This window comes from Rhipicephalus sanguineus, chromosome 2 (assembly GCF_013339695.2).
Source record: "Rhipicephalus sanguineus isolate Rsan-2018 chromosome 2, BIME_Rsan_1.4, whole genome shotgun sequence".
NCBI lineage: Eukaryota > Metazoa > Arthropoda > Arachnida > Ixodida > Ixodidae > Rhipicephalus > Rhipicephalus sanguineus.
Window position 1 is genome coordinate 53817955 of NC_051177.1, and position 17576 is coordinate 53835530.

Here is a 17576-nt window from a genome sequence, read left to right on the forward strand (position 1 = left end):
GCAGTCAGCGCTGTGTGTGTGTTTGCGTGTTCCTTCTCCGTCCGCGTCCAGTCGCGCTGTAGAAACTAAGCTTGTTGGTTGGTTCATAATGCTTAACTTCAAAGCCCAAGTACGGTACGCCACATGGAAGAACCAGTGCGTCCTGTGTGTGTGTGTTCTATGTCCAGTACCGAATGAAAGCTCTGAAGTTTAGCATGGGCTAGCGAATTTGTTTAGATGTCTCATCCGCGGAAAGAGCTTGCATGATGTGTTCTTTATTCTCAATTTCTCTTATGTCTGTTATCTGTTGACAGCTACTTACGTCGCCACTTAGTGTGAAATCTGGAAACTCGAAGCAGAAACACGATACCTGAAACATACTTGCTTCTTATCAGTTTCTGTGCGCCGGATGCTCTCAAAGTGTGAAGGTTACTGTCGCACGTCTTGTGAAGTTTCACATTGCGGTTAATCTAAGAATGGTCTTCGAAACGGCGCTAACCTTAGTGAACCTGGGAACTCTGAATTAATTAGTCGCAGCTGCTACAACGATACAAATGTGGCACACATATTCTTGTCATATTCAGTGCAAAAATATGAGGCGTGCAGATAAAAGTGAACGGACATTACTGTTGTCTGTTCCGTTGCAGCTTCGTGCTGCAGTCGGGTGAATACCACTTTTCAACCTTTCATAACACGATAAGAGTGTGTCCAGCTAGAGCAAGTGCGAGACACGGTTAAACTAAGAACAAACGTATGAATATGTGGGCGCTTAGGAGGCAACTGACGTGGTTTCAAACGGTCCTCTGTGTGTAAACGGCTGTCGAACTTTGAATCCATTCCTTTCTCCAGTGGGTATGAGCCACGCATGAAGACATAATGGTACTTTATCTACAAGCTTTCCCGCCGCTCTCGATAATGGCAGATAGCTAGGAAGAGGGGTTTTGACCAGTTTAGCCGCAGTAGATCTTATCAATACAGTCGTCGAAATCTTTCGTTCGAAAATAGCCGCGATTGCTGGCAGCCATTGTTATTGTAACGATATGTCTGTGCTGCCCCGCGTATTTTTTGTCAACATTTTCCATTTCGGTTGCTCGCTTCAGCATATCTCGTTTCTGTGCGCAAACACTCGAGAATCGTTACTCATTTCATGGAGTAATGAGTGGTTTGTCGCAAATAGCGTCTAAATATAACAACACGGTCGGGCCGCTTCTGCAAACACGTATTGCCAACACTTTGTTGTCCACAGCAGCAGGCTCTTCAGCTTCAGAGATGGCTTCGTGCAAGCTGCATGGGGCGTTGCATGAATGACGCATTGGCGTATATGCTGAGAGCTTTGTGTACACTATGAAAGAACCCTCCACTACTAACTCTTTCAACGGCATTGCAGTGTTACGAGGGCGCGTTAATCTTGATGTACCATATCGTCTTAGTCAGTGGTAGGCTTGTTATAAACGAAGTGTGTACTGCCTTTGTCATAAGAAATCGCCATGAGATCTGCCAAAGCTGGGCCTGCCTGCGTGGAATTCGCTAGAACACTCAAGGCCCATTCACGTGTAAAGTGACACTGAAGTGCTGTTCGATAACTGCATGCTGCAGTTATGGAACAGCAACCCTTTTGAACAAACGCCGGATGAAATATTCTTTCAGAAACCCATTGCCGTTAATTTCGCCGTCATAGTTTAAGAGAAAAGCTTGTTAAAGCAGTGCTCAAGATTGGGCACGATGTTCGGGCCCTCATATCCGGGCTTCCGTAAGCCGATGTAATGTTCTCGCGTCCCGGTTTGCGAGCCATTTCTGGCAAGCTGGATCCGGGTTGTGTAGGACGTAGCTTCCCATTGCGCCGTGGATCCGTTGTCTGGTGTGATGTCATTAATATTGGGATTGTGTGGTCAGTAGCACATTGTATAATTTAAATTTCTCGTCTGATCGCAGTGCAGGTATCGTGGCGTTGGATAAAAAAATGGCTCAGAGTTCTTACTTTTGAATTTCGCGCCGAAGTTTTGACACCTAATGTCAGTGTGACGTCACGAATTCCTTTTTTCCCCGCATTTGGGCCACATTGACTCAATAAAGTTTCCCTGAACTTTTCTTGTGAAACCTAACTCCTATAAACGCAATGTAATCAACTTGTACTAATAAAAAATTGCGTCGGCCCTAACAGACGCCGTCGTAATCTGTGACGTCACAGTGCGTTGGCTCGGGAAGCTGAAGTCGGCGTTACTACCTGTGTACATATATCCTTCGGGCATTTTCTCGGTGCATGTGTGGTGCTCTTGGTATTGCGAAAGGGTAATTTATTAATACGAGGAGGAGGAACAAACTTTATTCATCCAAAGTGGGCGGCGTCCCTAGTCCAGGATGCCGTGGGCCTGAGCTGACAGCTTGGCCCCGTTCACCAGACGTCGCTGATCTTCAGGGCTTGAACACGTCCGCGATAGAAATAAGTAAGGGACGGTTAGAGTATTGGTGGCAGAAAAGTAGAGATAAAGTACAAAAATAAATAATGGGGAGAAATAAGGTCACTCTGCCTTAAGAGGCAGAGAGATGGACCGTAAATTTATATCTTTTTGGTATAATAACATAGATTTCAACAATGTAGATAAGGTATTAGGCCAACATGAAACAAGGAAGGTTGTTCTTTTTTTTTTTCTTCGAGCCTGGTGGCAGACATGTCACCGCCCCGTTATAAAGGGGACGCTCATAGCATCCATCCATCCATGAGCTTGTCATGCCAGCTGGACCAAAAAGAGAAAAATGTTTTCCTCTTTAGTGCCCAACTAAGAAAAAGGCGGCGTTGGCTGCGTCCGAGACGGACTGCCTGTCGAGAGCATTGACTGCAGGAGCGTTTTTCCTCCTCAACACGACAGCAGGCAGGCCCGTTATCGTTGCTAATGCAGAGGAGAGCGGCCATCACTCCTCGCAGTGCCCCTTCGGTAGGGCCCCTTTGGTCGCTCTTTGCAATCGGCGGCGGCTTTACGGAGGAGTCCTCGATCGCTGGAACTCGAGCAAAAGGCAAGACTGGCAAGAAGCACGGATTCTTCTGCTGCCGCCCCGCGGCGGCCGCAGTTGCCCCCGAGGCCTGGGAGGAACGTTTCATGACCTTGACACTCCGCTGGTCGTGCACCTTTTTTGGGAACTGGCGCTCTCCTTCCTACCCCCACCTCCCTCCGCTCTGCTCCGGACGACGGAGGCGACGGCCTTTCTGCTCTTCAGGTTTTTCTCGCAGGTTCTTGCCCCCGCCGCAGCTGCCAAAATGTTGCGCCTCGCACCTCCGGACGCAGTTATTTTTTTGTCCATTTTCGCAGCTTCGCGGAATTCCTCCTCCGCAAGTCTTGTTCCGTACCCTTTGTGCCAACTTTCTTTTTTCTGTTGCGAAACGCATTTCTGCTCCGCTTAGGGCACCTCCGGACGCGCTTTTCTTTTGTTGTTGTTGTTCGTCGCCTGTGCTTAAAAGCGCCTTATTATCGTCATTATTATAAGGCTGATGGGAACAGTACATGCCAATGTTGTCCCTCGTAATAGTTTCCGAACGATTATGTTACGTCACGCGACACCTGGCTTGTACAGTGCTCACAGAATGAATCACGACATCAAAACGCTAGTTATAGCAACTGATATACGCGATTTCGTGAGATCGTAGGGGCACATCGTGTACCTAGGATTGGACACACTAATTGGGCCACTAAAGGTGATGTTGGCTCGAAGTGTGCGAGTAAATATTGCGCCGTTGTAACGTAGTCTAAGTACGCTAGAAACGAAAGTACGTGCATTACTTAGTCCTAAATTAATGCGTTTCATTCCGTTAGTGCTGTACATCTGTAGGCTTGTAAAACGTCTGCAACGTAATCAAAACAGCGCGATGACGCGCTGAGATGTGGAGCATAAACAACACATCCCGATTGCTGGTTCGCATGAATCTTTATTTTTGTTTTTCATCGTCACTGCCATTATTTTTCCATAAACAGGAGGATGGGACAGCATTTCAAATTGTTGTTATACGTATCCGGCGAGCCTCATTCGTTTTCTTTACACAACGGCGCTGCCAATTATTCTCCGCGCACGGATTATATAAAAGGAAAGGAACCGGCGCACGTAGCCGCGATGTCGCAAAACCGGAGGCGTGGCGCTGCATGGTTACGCGCTTCCGCCTCTTGCGCGCGCGTGTTGTGTAATGGCACCGGTGTAAGGTCTTTGTTTGGCTCTTCGTCGCCGCCGCCGCCCGCGTGCGCGCGATATCGCAACAATGGCACCGAAACGGCGAGGCCAGGGTTGTTGGCCGTGCAGTGACCGCCGCAGGGGCCAAGTTTTGTCAGGCTTGCCCGCTTCCTGAGCAACACGGCACTCCCCGAAGCGGCGGCACACCGAGCCGTTTCTTCTTCCCTGCCGGGCGATTTTCTCTCGCGCCAAGCGAAGGGTTTTTCGGTCTTCCTCGGTCGTCGCCTGGAAGGCGGCCTTTCCAGCAACGCGCTCTTCCTGTGTGGCGCTGCCGCCCTCTCCCGGTTCTTCGGGAGCGCTGCCCTCCTCCCTCGGCTAGTGTTTGCCCGCGGCTCTCGCTCGCTCTCGCGCTCCCTCGGGGTCGACGGCACCGGCAAGTATCGATCGGCGTCTGGTCTGGCGCTGAGCCGACAGCAGCGCGGAGTGAGCGCGCCGCGCGCGGTACGCTGGTCTGGGGAGCGCTCCGCCTCGTCCTGACTCTCCTCCTCCCTTCTTTTTTGCACCGTTGTCCCTGCTGCTTCTTCGTTCCCCGTGGTCGTTCGCTCGCTCCCTCGCTTCATCACTGGCCCCGCTCGCTGGATACATTTTCGCTCTTTCCTTTTTTCCACGCTACTCTTTCTCTCTTCCGCTTAGGCAATGGCATTGGCCGCCGCGCCGTGGTCCTTCTCCTGCGCTCCTTCGTCGCGTCCCTCTCTCCCCCCTTTTTCTTTCGCTCCTCAGGGGGGTGTTCTCTCCTCCTCCGAAGAGTGGCTGCGCCTCCTCTCTCGCGTCTTTCGCGCTCTCTTTTTTCCGGCTTGCCCTTGAACTTGGAGCTGGCGAGCGTGGCTCGTTCCTCGCCCTCCCTCCTTGCCACTTCGGATTGCTCCTCCCTGCCAACGGCGCGAAATGCGTGGTCGCCCGGCTGCTTGCCTGTGCACCCCGAAAAACGTTCATGTATTCTTTAGCGTTTTTACGCCCCTCGCCACCTAGGTGCCAGTTGGTAGTTTTTTTTTTTTTTTTACTGAATAAGTATTTTTTTTTCACGACTCTCCCGGACGTACTCGTCGGTTTGACGACGATCCACCTTGCTCGACCAGAGCACTTGGAAGGCGGGGCTGTACGCCATCGCAGGCGACTCCTGGCTGCTTTTTCCCTAGGCAGCACAGAAGGGTCCAACCTAGGGAAGTGCCGGGAAACTATGGCGCGCTTTTGATGTTTATTTTTTATATTCGGCTCCGCGGATTTCGGCATCATACTGTAGTGCAAACTGGCACTACCTTTTTTTTTATTACTACCGCCCTGTCGTTAATTTGGCCCGCGCAAGCGCTTTCAAAAAGAAGTTTGGGAAGATGAAGAGGCGCTATTCTCCGGCCCTCCTTTCGGGAGAGTGAGTCAGGGCAAACTTGCTAGCTTGGATTGCTTACCACTTGCTGCATCTCTGATAGTATGGCCACTGAGCTGCGCGCGGCTAAAGTTCGTTGGACTTCATCCTCTTTAACTGTCATCGCGACGGACATTCGTAACTTTTGCGGGACAATTAGGAGAAACAAGCAATAGAAACGTGCTGCGGAAGCCCAGTAATTCTCTGCTGTACTGAGCGTCCTGTGAAAAGTAGTCAAAAGTGGCGCACTCCGCCGTGATGGTCTTTTCTTTTAACTGTATTCCCCACCAACCGCCAGGCGGCGTTCGAGCTCGCGTGGAAGCTCGCGCTATGCGTCTGCCCGTTTGGGCTGGCGCGCTTCAGGATCGTCGTGCAAATGGCCCTGTTCAACGGCATCGGCTGCTGCCGAGCTCCCATGCCTACCGACGAGGACCTCAACGTCGGTCTTATGTGCGCTGCCAGCCCGCTTGCCGACTGCCGCAACCACGGCTCGGTATACGCCTGACGGCCGCCGCTCCCGCGCACGCTCGTCGAGCCCGGTGCGACGATCTTCTCGCTCCCCGGGTCGTCCGGTTCGCGTTGCCAGCGCGCCCGGGGTATCGCCCATGGGATGCCCGCCCGCCGCAGTCGCCTGCTGTCACTCTGTGAGTCGATGCGCCACCTGTCTGCTGCCGGCGCCGTACAGTCGAGCCTTTATACTTCGAGAAAGAGGCGGGTCATAGTTTCGCTCTTTCGGTTTGACAGCTCTAGGAGAAGTGTTGCCTCCGAAAATGCAACGTTCGTTTGCATTCTCCAAACATTTGGATGCATCAGAAATGCAGGAAGTCGAGTTCCAGTTTGTGGTACCGCGGTTTGTTGCAGAACTTGTGGCTGGGCTTGTAGGTTGTCCAGAACTGTAAATGACTGCGTCAGAGCGCAAGAAATCACGCAAAAAAACAAGATGTTGTAGAAAAAAAAGTTTGTTCCAGTGGGAAGAAATGGCTGACAGAACATGTTGCAAAAAAGATGACGTTTGGCTGTGAAAAAGCATTATTCCTTCATGGATGCATGCCAGGAGTGAATACCTGCTGAAGGTAGTTAGATCAAGATCTGGACACAACTATGCTCTTAATTCTTACAGATATGTGCAGAAGCATATGTTAAAATTCGGTCACTTTTCGTAAAAATGCTATGCACTAGTAGTTTGAGATGTCTGGCACTACATGTTACAAAGCCAGTCTGAAAGCTCGTTGCTGGGAGTATGAATGAGGCGAGTATTGCAAAAGTCCATGAGTGCGCACAGAGGTGCATGCACTTCATAGAATTTCACTCTGACTAAACTTAAACAGTGCCTCTGGTACAGTCAGTTTGTAGCATTTCTGCTGGTGGGTTCCACAGAATAGTTATATTTCTGCTCACTTTTGGCATGCAGTGTCTCAAGTCCACACATCGTGTTCTGGAAACGTTTATTAAAGTATGATTCCTCCCCATGAAAATGAATTTATCAAGCTGGGGGAAGTACAGTGAAGCAAGGTGGTTAAAATATTGATTACATTATAATCGACTGCAAGAAGAAACGAGTGGGAAGGCATTCTCATCTAGAGGTATGAGTGTTTGGGTGAGGGTAGCTTTTGCCCTACTATGGTGCTTGGCGAGGGCAGATTAATAACCCCAGTGAATATGCTGCAGGTTCATTAGCTGATATCCAAGATTACTTTAGTGAGTGGCTGAATAGCAGATCTGAAGTCACACTGGGCTGGTGTGACTGCTGTGTCCTTGACTGTGTTGCAGGTGTGGGGCTTCACAGGTGAACCACCCTGACAAAGGCGTAGAATTCTCAAGGAGATGGTGTTGGAGCGTGGTCTTCCGGGCTGCCTTCACCTCTGCCAGTACTGTGTCCGGGTCGATAGATTAATGGTTGTCAGGCACCTTCTCTGAAGGTCAGGAAAGTGGTTCTGCTATAGAGTTGGCCATCGGTCGCCGCCAATTCCAACAAAACTCGGTATCTATGCTAGACAAACGATGTGGCCAGCCCCTTTGGTGATTCTTATTACCTAGGGTTCGCTGGTGTTCGCCATGTCCAGTTGAGTCCATGCCTTTATGGAGGCCTGCAAGTCACTATATATATTGTCGCTAAGGGAATGCACTGAAAGGAGGCGTCAGGATGACGTAGCAGGCAGCAGATATCTCGGCCCGTGTGGCCATTGAAGCTTTGTTACAGGCAGTAGGAGTAGGTTGGGGCGGTGCTTAGACAGTAGTAAGCTTTTCTGACAAAGAGCAGCATTGGTAGAGACAGGGTGCTGATAGAGAGGAGCATCACAAACTTCTGCTTCATACTGCCTCGTGCAAGATGTCAGCCTCTTACGTCTGACATTCACATTGGTAGCATGCACAATGGCAGACCTTCTGAAAAGAACGGGCGGCGCACATGAAGCTTAACAGTGAATAAGAAGTGGCTTGGAGAAGACTTCAGGCGTGAAGCTGTCTGCACGGGACACCTAGCTGTGCCATGTATTTTGGGACCTACTGCAAGGACTACAAATACCACTTGGAGTCAGCAATGCACCCTGTACCACATGTTATGGGGATGCCCAAACTACCCAAGCATTCCAGTCATTGCGAAAGAAATCTCACAACAAGGTCCAGAAACCAGCGGAAAGCGCTGCTGACATCGCAAAACAAATGAAGACAGTGTGAGCGTTGGACAGGGCCCCGGCGTCAGCTTCAAGTTATGGCTACCTTAATAAGCGCACCCACTACGGTGAACTAGTTCACTGTATCACCCACATGTGGACAAAGAAAAATTTGTACCAGTTGCAAAATAAAGTATCTCTCCCTTTGTCTCCGAAATTTACATTTGAGGAAAATGCAGCTATCGTAAAAACGCGAATATATGTCAAATTTTCTTTTTATAAAGAAAGAAAACCGTTAAAGGTCGACCCCTGTCTTATGTACCGGTCATTGGCGGAAAAACTCCGAAAGTCTGGCCACTATGGGTAACGCCTCCATCGCCATCACCATCATCGGCGTCGATTTGTTTACTACCAGCCTTGTGCCGTGGGTGGCCGCATTGTGTTTTTGTTCTTGTCTTGTGAATCTATTTGAGCTCTGAGCTGCTTTTTTTTTTTTTTTTCTTGTTCTCAACCGGTGGCCGACATCATTTCACCGTAGCGTTCAAGAAAACAGCGATCGAGTTCGCGAAGGGACGTAGAAATCAGGTAGCACACTGCGAGTCTTTGTGAAAGGTGGGTTGGGATGCTAGCGCAGGCGTATGTGAGCATAGGTTTGAGTCGCACTCAATAACTGATATTTTATCTTTGCGCGGGTGTTCTCGCTGCTCCATCTCGCCGGATACTCTTTGTTGCTTTCCGCGATGCCGATAGCTCTGGTTACAGCGGCACGTACGGCTATCATCAGCGGGCAGATCGAGTGCACTACTGGTAGACGCTGAAGGATCACGTCACGACACGCAGCAATCGGAAGAAAACTGTTACGGTGCCAGACCGCAGCGTATTTTATAGAGCTGAAGACGAAGGTTGCCGAGTTCATCCGGGAGCTTCACTGGCGTCATGATTGCTGCTGGTGACCTCAGAGAGCCTCCAAATTGAAACTGTCAAGATGGCTGCTACATTTTACGACGATAATGCTTGAGCCTATCTTTTGGCTTTCTGCCATGTGGCACACACGTGTAAATAAATGGCAATTTCACTGCACACCATCTGAAATTGCGTTTGTTTCACGGTAAAGGCTCCTTTTGATACTTCGGCCGTTCCAGGTACTTTTCTTTTTTCGATATTCGTTAGTTCGCAGTGAGGGGTCGACCTATATTCCTGTTTTTACGGTAGTTTTACGCAAAATAATCTTCACTGACGGCAATGCACATGTTCCGCATTTCCCGTCATTGTTGGAAGTGCCTCTGGCAATTCTCTCGTCCTTGATGGTCTTGAGTGCCTCCTAGAGGCTTCTGCTTCTTCCCCATCATCCATGGTGGCGTATCTTATTTCTTTATCTCGTTTAACTTTTCATTGTTAAGTAGCGGAGAAATTCCACGGCGAGCCAAATCTTATTAATGCTGCGAGTGGCAAAATGACGGCCAACCCTTGGAAGCCTAAATATAAATATGTCAAAGAGAAAGTGGTGTGTGAAAAATGAACCAATCGCCCACTACACGGTTTTGGACATTTTCTTTGTACCTCTTCTTTATGAACATTATGAAGAAAAAAAAGTTCACATTTAAGCCCCCTTTTTGATCTTTGTTTGGCCTTGGTGAGCTGGTGATTGTCTATTGGCCAGAAACTTCTTTCACTTGAAGGTCATTGCTGTCATGCCAGCTTTCATAATTTTTGATGACCTTTGAAAGAAAATCTAGGTCATACGAGATTTTTCATCTGGCACAATATCAAATGCACATTTCAATCCTGCATGACCACGTGGAGAATAAAACTTGCAATGTAAAACCGTTAAGCGCACAAAGACGGGAACAAGAAGACAACACACAGAGTGCTTGTCGTCTTGTACTCAATGTCAATGTACCAACAAGCTCGGACCCAGCCTCTGATTCAGTATAAAACTTGCAACTTTGTGTCCAAGTTCACATTCAAAATTTATTCGCAAGAGCACCCGACTCGGGACGTAGCATCCGATGTCACTCCTGTACTGACATTCCTTAGATTTTTTGCCGAATGTTAGTACGGCTGATTTAAGAATGGCCCGAACGCAGATGGTTTTCAATTTGTCCTCTTCGGAATTGTTCGAAGTGCTCAAACTCGTTGTATGGCTGATTGCATCTTCGATATAAAGGCCATTCAAAACATTAAAAATATTGGGTGGAGTCATTGTGCGATACACCCAGACTATATTGTTTAAAAAGTGAAGCATGAAAATGTAAAAAAGAAAAAAACGGTCATCACAAACTCGCAGTGATGCTCTATGATGACTTCATCTGCACTAACGAGGTGCGACATTGGTTCCCACTAGAACTGCCTGGTACCTGAACACTGAAATACAGCAACAAAGTTTTGCATGAATTTAGTCTGGTTTATTTTCGGGTCCACCCTTGTATCAGTGCATGCTTCACATTGTATTTCACACTATTTTCGAAGATTTTATATTAAGTGATAGGCATGCAAACTTTTGATTCAGGGGTGCATAATACCCATACCAAGCTAAAATTTTGCTAGAGCAGTTCATTATGCTATTGGGAAACTGAAGGAGGTATAGCAAGTCAAGCGAATCGAAATGCACTCGTGTCCGAAGGACTGCTAATGGGGGGTAAACTGAAAGTAGCTGTTCTGACAATAACATTTTTCCTGGTTGTTATCAAGATATCATGCGCACACATTGAATGAACATATGGTTTATGGATATCTATTGTGTATGTAATGTCCATGTTACATGCTTGAAAATTCCTGTACGTAGTTGTACATGTAGCATCTCCAGCTATAGTGAGTGGTTCTGCATTTTTCTATAATGCTTTGTAAAGCAGCAAGCCAGTAGCCTAGCTTGTCTCCAGTTGGAAAGATAGCGTTAGTGTTACAATATGTTCACATTTGTAGCATTCACAAATGTCAAGTGGAGCTGGTGCTCTAGCCCTCCTCCTTTACCTCATCCACACTCTCACTTCCCTTTCCTCCCCTTAGTATACTATGCTATGCTTGCCCTCCCTTTCTTTTTTTTTTCTTCTTTTACCATCTCTTTTCACTCTCACTGTCCCTTCAATCCCCAGTCCCCCGTGAGTGTATCGGTCGGGTGTCCTCACTTGAGAGACAGTTATCGTGCACTCTACACCCAATTTTCATTTTCATTTCCTTCTTCCTTTTAAGAATCACCCCCCCCCTCTCCCTTTCTCCTTTCCCTCCTCAACATCACATCCCCTACCCACTTTCCTGCTATACTGTACTGTACATGGCTATGCTATGCTTTCTTCTGCTGTCTTTCTGTCTGCCTCTTTATCTATCTTTCTCTCATTCTCTGGCCCATAGTGAGTAATCGTATGGCAAGGAGGGTTCCAGCCAACTACTTGGACGAAGACGGAGACACGACACACCAGCGGTGTGTCGTATGTCTCTCTGTCCTTGTCCAAGTAGTTGACTTGAGCGAGCTCAGGAAGCAGCATTCGCAATCGTATGGTTCCGATGAATGCTTGTTCTGCTACTCTGCCTGGATAGCAGAGTGCTAATGGTACTCGCCTTTGAACAGTAGGTGCCTGGGTTCAAATCTCGCCTTAGCAGGAAGTTTAATTTCGTTTTAGTTCTCCTCCTCTCCACTTCGCCTAGCAGAGTTTTCGCTTGCCTCCCTCCTCCTTCCCAGCTCCTTGCCTCAGTATACTCATCGTGTTACTAGGCTTTACTCTCTCCCACCCCAGGCTGCAACCTCCTTACTCACAGCTCTCCATCACTCCCCGTCGCTCCGCTCTCTCCCTGTAATGTCTTTGCTTTCCCTCGCTCCTGCTGTTCTCTGTAGTGGGGCCTGCCCAATTCCTGTGGCACATACCCGCCTCGGTTTCTGTGCACGATTTGCATAGGAACGGCAGCTTAAACAGCTATGCTGTTGAAAGTCTGTTTAGGTAGATGCTGTCGGATTAAGCACTGAATCTGAAGAGAATTAGATGCTGTAGAGAGGAAAAATTTAGTAAGGTGCCTGTCACATGATATGAAAAGGTAGGTGCTGTCGGATCAAGCACTGAATCTGAAGAGGATTAGATGCCATGGAGAAAAAAAAAATTTTAGCAAGGTGCCTGTCACATGATATGAAAAGCTCAAGCAAGGGTCGTATTTGTGTGCCATTATGGCCAATTATACTTCAGTAAGCTTCACAGCATGACAGCTATGTTATGTAGTGAAGCATACCAACAGAAAGAATGGTAATGCAAGGAAGCGTACTGTCTAGAACTAGTCTCGTATGTTGAATTACAATTGCATCATAACTATTTTGTGATCCCCAATGGTTTCTGTATATGCAGGTGTGAGTGTAAAACACCTTGGATATGGCTGCAAGCTCGATGACTACGTGTGAAGTGCTTCAGTAAAACAAGTTGTAATGTAGATGTTTGGGCATTTAGTCTGTCATTTGATCATGTAACATACATACTTCTGCAATTGTCTTTCACTATTTTATACATCACAGTTTATACATTTATGCTTGAGGCATATTTTGGCTGTTGTTGCCACCACCAATCATAGTGCTGTCCCACTGCTGGTGCATTCGCGTGCAGTTAGGTCTGCAAAGGTGCAGGCTGCATTTGACTACAAAAGAGATGAAATGAACGGGACAAACCTTCAGCGCTTCTCTTAATTGCTTCAGTAGCAGAAGGGCACTGTTGTGCTTTTTGGTATGTGCATGTGCATTGTATATGCATATAATGCACATGCAGGAGGCATCCTATGCACTTGTTTACAGTGGAGCTTAGGCAAATATATGCTGTTTGAATGTCATCTTCCTCTGTTAAATTTGCAATACTGTCAACAGAGTAAACTTTGAGAGGTAATGCTAGTATTAGGTTGTTGCTTTTATTCTATAGTTACTTCAAAACTAGGTTAGATTCAGGTATTGTTGAGGCGATGCTCTTGTATTGTAATACTTTTCTTAGGCTTCAAATACCAGTTGTAAGAGGCAGGAAACACTGCGGTCAGCATTTCTCACAATTTATGGGAAATAATTGATGTTGTTTCAAAACTGAAGGGCTATAGAGAGAAGCAGTGATTGTTATACACCTGATTTTTTTTGGCCTGTTCTGTTTTGTCTGACCTTTACAAGAGCCACCCATCAACTGAAAAGTAGCACCTTGTTCATACATGTTAAATGAGTACACAAAATGATCCCACTTGACAAGAAAGGTGTTGGATGTTTGTACATTTGCATTTTTGTGCATAACTTTTTAAAGGGGTCATGAAGCACCCCTCGGGATTTGTGAGAACACATCCTGGTGGACAGCAGACATTGCTATGAACAGCTCAGGCAAACATTGCAGTCGTGCACAGCAGAGAGAGTTTAGAAGCAAAGCGCGAAGTTGTCATTTTCTCAGGCGCCCTCTTTTCATATAGTGGCCTGTGTTCACTCTCTTTGGAGCTGCTGGCGCCTGCTATTTGACGTCAGCAGATAACATGCTATTAACAGCAGATAGCAAGTTATTGGCCAATAGCCAGCATAAATTAAGAGCGCCATTTGGATCAAATGCGCTTCTTGCCACAGGGTGCCGGCGTCACTCTGCAGTCTGCTAACATTACGCAGTGAGCCACATATGTGCACAGGAATCGTAACAGGAAATGGCGATCGAATTTCATCAAGCACATTCAAGGTCATGACAGTGTGCTCACGTCACACTGCGCAACTTCTTTCCCCCGTGCCACCCTCCCTGTGTAGCTTCCAGCAGGCTCGTCATGATGAGAGAGAGCGCTAAAAGCGCCAAAACTCTGCTCGTTCTTGGTGGATTTGAGATTTTTGCAGCGATCAATTTGCAAGGCACTAAACTCCAGCACTGACGTCATTCGATGATTACGTACCTGAAAAAGTGGTTCATGACCCCTCTAACACTACATTCTGGGGATTCATGAAAGGCTCGTTATTTGTTCAGAGTTACGCTGCTATAGTCTACTACATTCTTAACAAAACCAGAAACAGCTGCTCGATAAGGCATGTTTATTTGAAACTTCTGAAATAGATGGCCATCGTGAAAGGTCTAATCGAATGTTGCTTAGGCTTTCTTGCTTACATTACCTATGACAAAGTCAAGGCTTAATAATATCTGGGGCTTAACGTCCCAAAAACACCATATGATTATGAGAGACGCCGTAGTGGAGGGCTCCGGAAATTTTGACCACCTGGGGTTCTTTAACATGCACCTAAATCCAAGTACACGGACCTCAAACATTTTCGCCTCCATCGAAAATGCAGCCGCCGCTGCCGGGAAAAGTCGAGGCTTCTGTGGACATTGCTGTTAGGGAGGCCTTCTTCATCTCCACCGTATATGTAGTACCAAGAAGGTAGTTAACTGAAATGCTATTTAATGTTGAATGCGAAGACACTGTACAAACGCAATAATTAATGCAGCATTACATGTGTCTGCTGATAAATGGGAGCCCATAGAAATAAAACATCTCGCATTTCATTTAGTGTAATATGCAGTTTCCGCCATGATACTGGGCCACTTTGTTGTAATAAAATAGTGTTTGCTTGCCATGCTTCAAGTTTTCAACAATATCAAGAGATATCTGTATCATTTCATGGTTTGCATATGGCTGTTTGCAAATGGCACTCTATTATTGCATAGGTTGTCTGGCTTGAAGCCCCCCCCCCCCTTCCCCCCAGCAGTTTTTTTGCGATTTGTTCAAAAAATTTGGCGTAATCTGCCGGTACTTATAGCAAATCTTCATAAGTTGTCTATTGTATTCAATTTATCTGCTTTCCAGTATTATTTATTGTACTAGGGATCATAGAGGCCTTTCTCCTTTTTAGGGCATGTGAGTTAAGTGTTCAGTTATTTTGCTTTGTGTTTTTCCTCATGAACCTTGTATTGGTTGGCAAGTTATTGCAGCACTATAGAGAGCAAGTTTAGTAGATATGAAGCTCTGTCATGCACAGAAATTAGAATTTTTAAAGGATATGTATGAAGTATGTAGTGTGATACATCTGAGGATATGTTCCAAGTATATACAGCACGAATCTCTTACCAGTTATATAGTAGTCATTCTAATTTAAAACATGTTCTTGGAGAAACAATTATCAGTCGAGATGAAGAAAATCCAAGAAATGTGTGCAGCATTGCCTGCCATGCTCTCATCGGCTACAAAGAGATCCACTAGATCCACGCATCCACTAGAAAACTGCAGTTTTGTCGAGTTGTCAGGACTCTTCTCAGCAGAATGGTGTGCTCATAGTGTGTTTATTCTGTATTGGTCAGAAATAAATGGCTCTGTACACTTTGAAAAGCTTCTTGCTCGTTAATGTGTTCGTATGGAGCTTTACACCGTGCTGTCTCCTTGGCTTTTATGTTGCTCTGGGATTGGAAAAGCAAGATCGGTCAGTTCAAATAAAACTGTCGGTCACTTAGCGAGCCCACCCGTACCCTGTAGTTTGACGGTGTTGTGTGCTGCTTGTGCAGGTTCAGCTGTCCCTGGGCAGCAGCCCACCTACGACACTCAGTGGGTCTGGTACGACGGCAGGCTCCCAATTGGGCTCGCCTACATCTCTGCCCGAGGCGTTTACAGCACCGAGCTCTGGTGGGGAGGGAAGCAGCGGGGGCAGCCCTTCAGACGGTGGCTCCGGGGGCAGTGCAGCACTACCTCAGCTGAGCACAAAGTGCAGCCTCTGCCATGACACCTTCACCATCCCAAAGGTACGTCACACATGTTGAGCTGGCAGCATGCCCTCGTGTGCGAGTTGTTTTCATGAGTGACTTGTTCGGTATTGAAGGTCTTGTTGCACTGGCGTGCTTATAGCAAGCATCTTGTTCATGTAGTGTCTGCAGATGTCATGTAACGTTGCCCTCCCATAACTGGCGCATTGGTGCCAGTTGCAACACCAAGCCTGATTGCCTGCACTGCTCTGTGTGCGTCGGCTCTCTGAGCATACATTGAAATGTCACGTAATTTTATTCTGGGTAAGGTAGAGGTGACTACACTGTTGTAGTGAACCAGCCAGTATGTGTGCCACACTGGTGCACCTGAACTACAAAATTACGCTGCTTGATAGTTCCAGCATGTTTACTGCAATATGCTGTCCCATGTAATGGGAACAAGAATTGACTAAGCTTATGCTGATTAACTTGGAGCTTGCTGAACTTCTGTGTTGTCCCTGCTCATATCTTATGTGCCCATGCATAAAGAAATGAGCACCAGGCACAGACAGCATGGGCACACTATTTGCACAGGGTTGTCTTGTGCATACTGGCACGTTAGTCTCTCTCTTACATGCACTACAGAAGGGTGCGAGTGTCATGTCACGGCTTCATTCAATCTAAAGTGCAATGCAGGATTGCTTCTCGAGATAAGGAAATTCTGGAAGTAAATGAAAAATTCAAAATGGGGCTGGTTGATTAGCGTTCATGAAAATGTGACTCTTTCTCCTTTTGAAATGTCTTTACACTCTGTCGTACATTGTGATGCTATGAAAAGTCAAGTGAACACTTTAATTAGTACTATTCTGCACTTGGTAACCATGTAAGGTGTTCTTGAACAGTTATCACCTTCAGAGCACATGCCAGTGTGTTAATCACTGCTCCTTTGCAGGTGTTGAACTGCTTGCACACCTTTTGTCAGCCATGCCTGGAGAAGGAGTGCACAGGGGACAAAGTTCGCTGTCCTCAGTGCAACCATGACACCCCCTTGCCACCAGGGGGCACAGCTGGCCTTCCTTCGGACTACGCAGTTTCAAATATCCTAGAAACTGCTGCTCTCGAAGGTGCCAGCCTTGGCTGTACAGGCTGCAAGGTGAGTCATAGTCATCATCAGCCTGACTGCGTGCACTGCAGGAAAGGCCTCTCCCATGTTTCGCCAATCAACCGGGTCCTGGGCTTGCTGCGGCTACGTCGTCCCCGCAGACTTCTTAATCTCATCCGCCCACCTAACTTTCTGCCTCCCCCTCATGCGCTTGCCTTCTCTTGCAATCCGGTCTGTTACACCCTAATGACCCGCGGTTATCTTGATTACGCCCTACATGCCCTGCCCATGCGCATTTCTTCTGCTTGATTTCGACTAAGATGTCCTTAACACCCGTTAAGAGGTGAGTAGGCTGCTTGTACATTGTACTTACAGGACCACTCTTTCTGCAAGAATTACAGCAAGAATTTTGTTAACCTTTTGGCAAGCTTGTTGGTTAGCTTTGCAACTTAACCTTGTAATGCAGAAATTAGTCTTTCCTTTAGTGTCGTGCACGCCTTTGATAGACTGAAATGCATTGAAGGCATCTAGCATATCCTGACCCCCCATCTTGTCACGTATTGTACCTTGGTTCTCGATGTCATCAGTTTTGCATTCGTTTTCGATGGTGGCCTTGTCAGCCATCTCGTGGATCTGCTCGATTGAAGTTGTTATTGAAGCCGTGTGGA

The 17576-nt window shown here is 47.1% G+C and overlaps 1 protein-coding gene across 5 annotated transcripts in view; it reads left to right on the top strand.

Moving 5' to 3' along the window:
- LOC119382964 (brain tumor protein-like) overlaps positions 1-17576 on the top strand; it is a 118889-nt gene that overhangs the window by 72933 nt on the left and 28380 nt on the right. For 4 of the 5 annotated variants that reach the window (XM_037650900.2, XM_049412369.1, XM_037650903.2 and 1 more), the window contains 2 exons: positions 15633-15866; positions 16759-16959. In XM_037650900.2, coding sequence (XP_037506828.1) covers positions 15633-15866; positions 16759-16959 — 435 coding nt within the window. The remainder of the gene's footprint in view (positions 1-15632; positions 15867-16758; positions 16960-17576) is intronic. The other variant, XM_049412370.1, reaches the window with a different exon arrangement.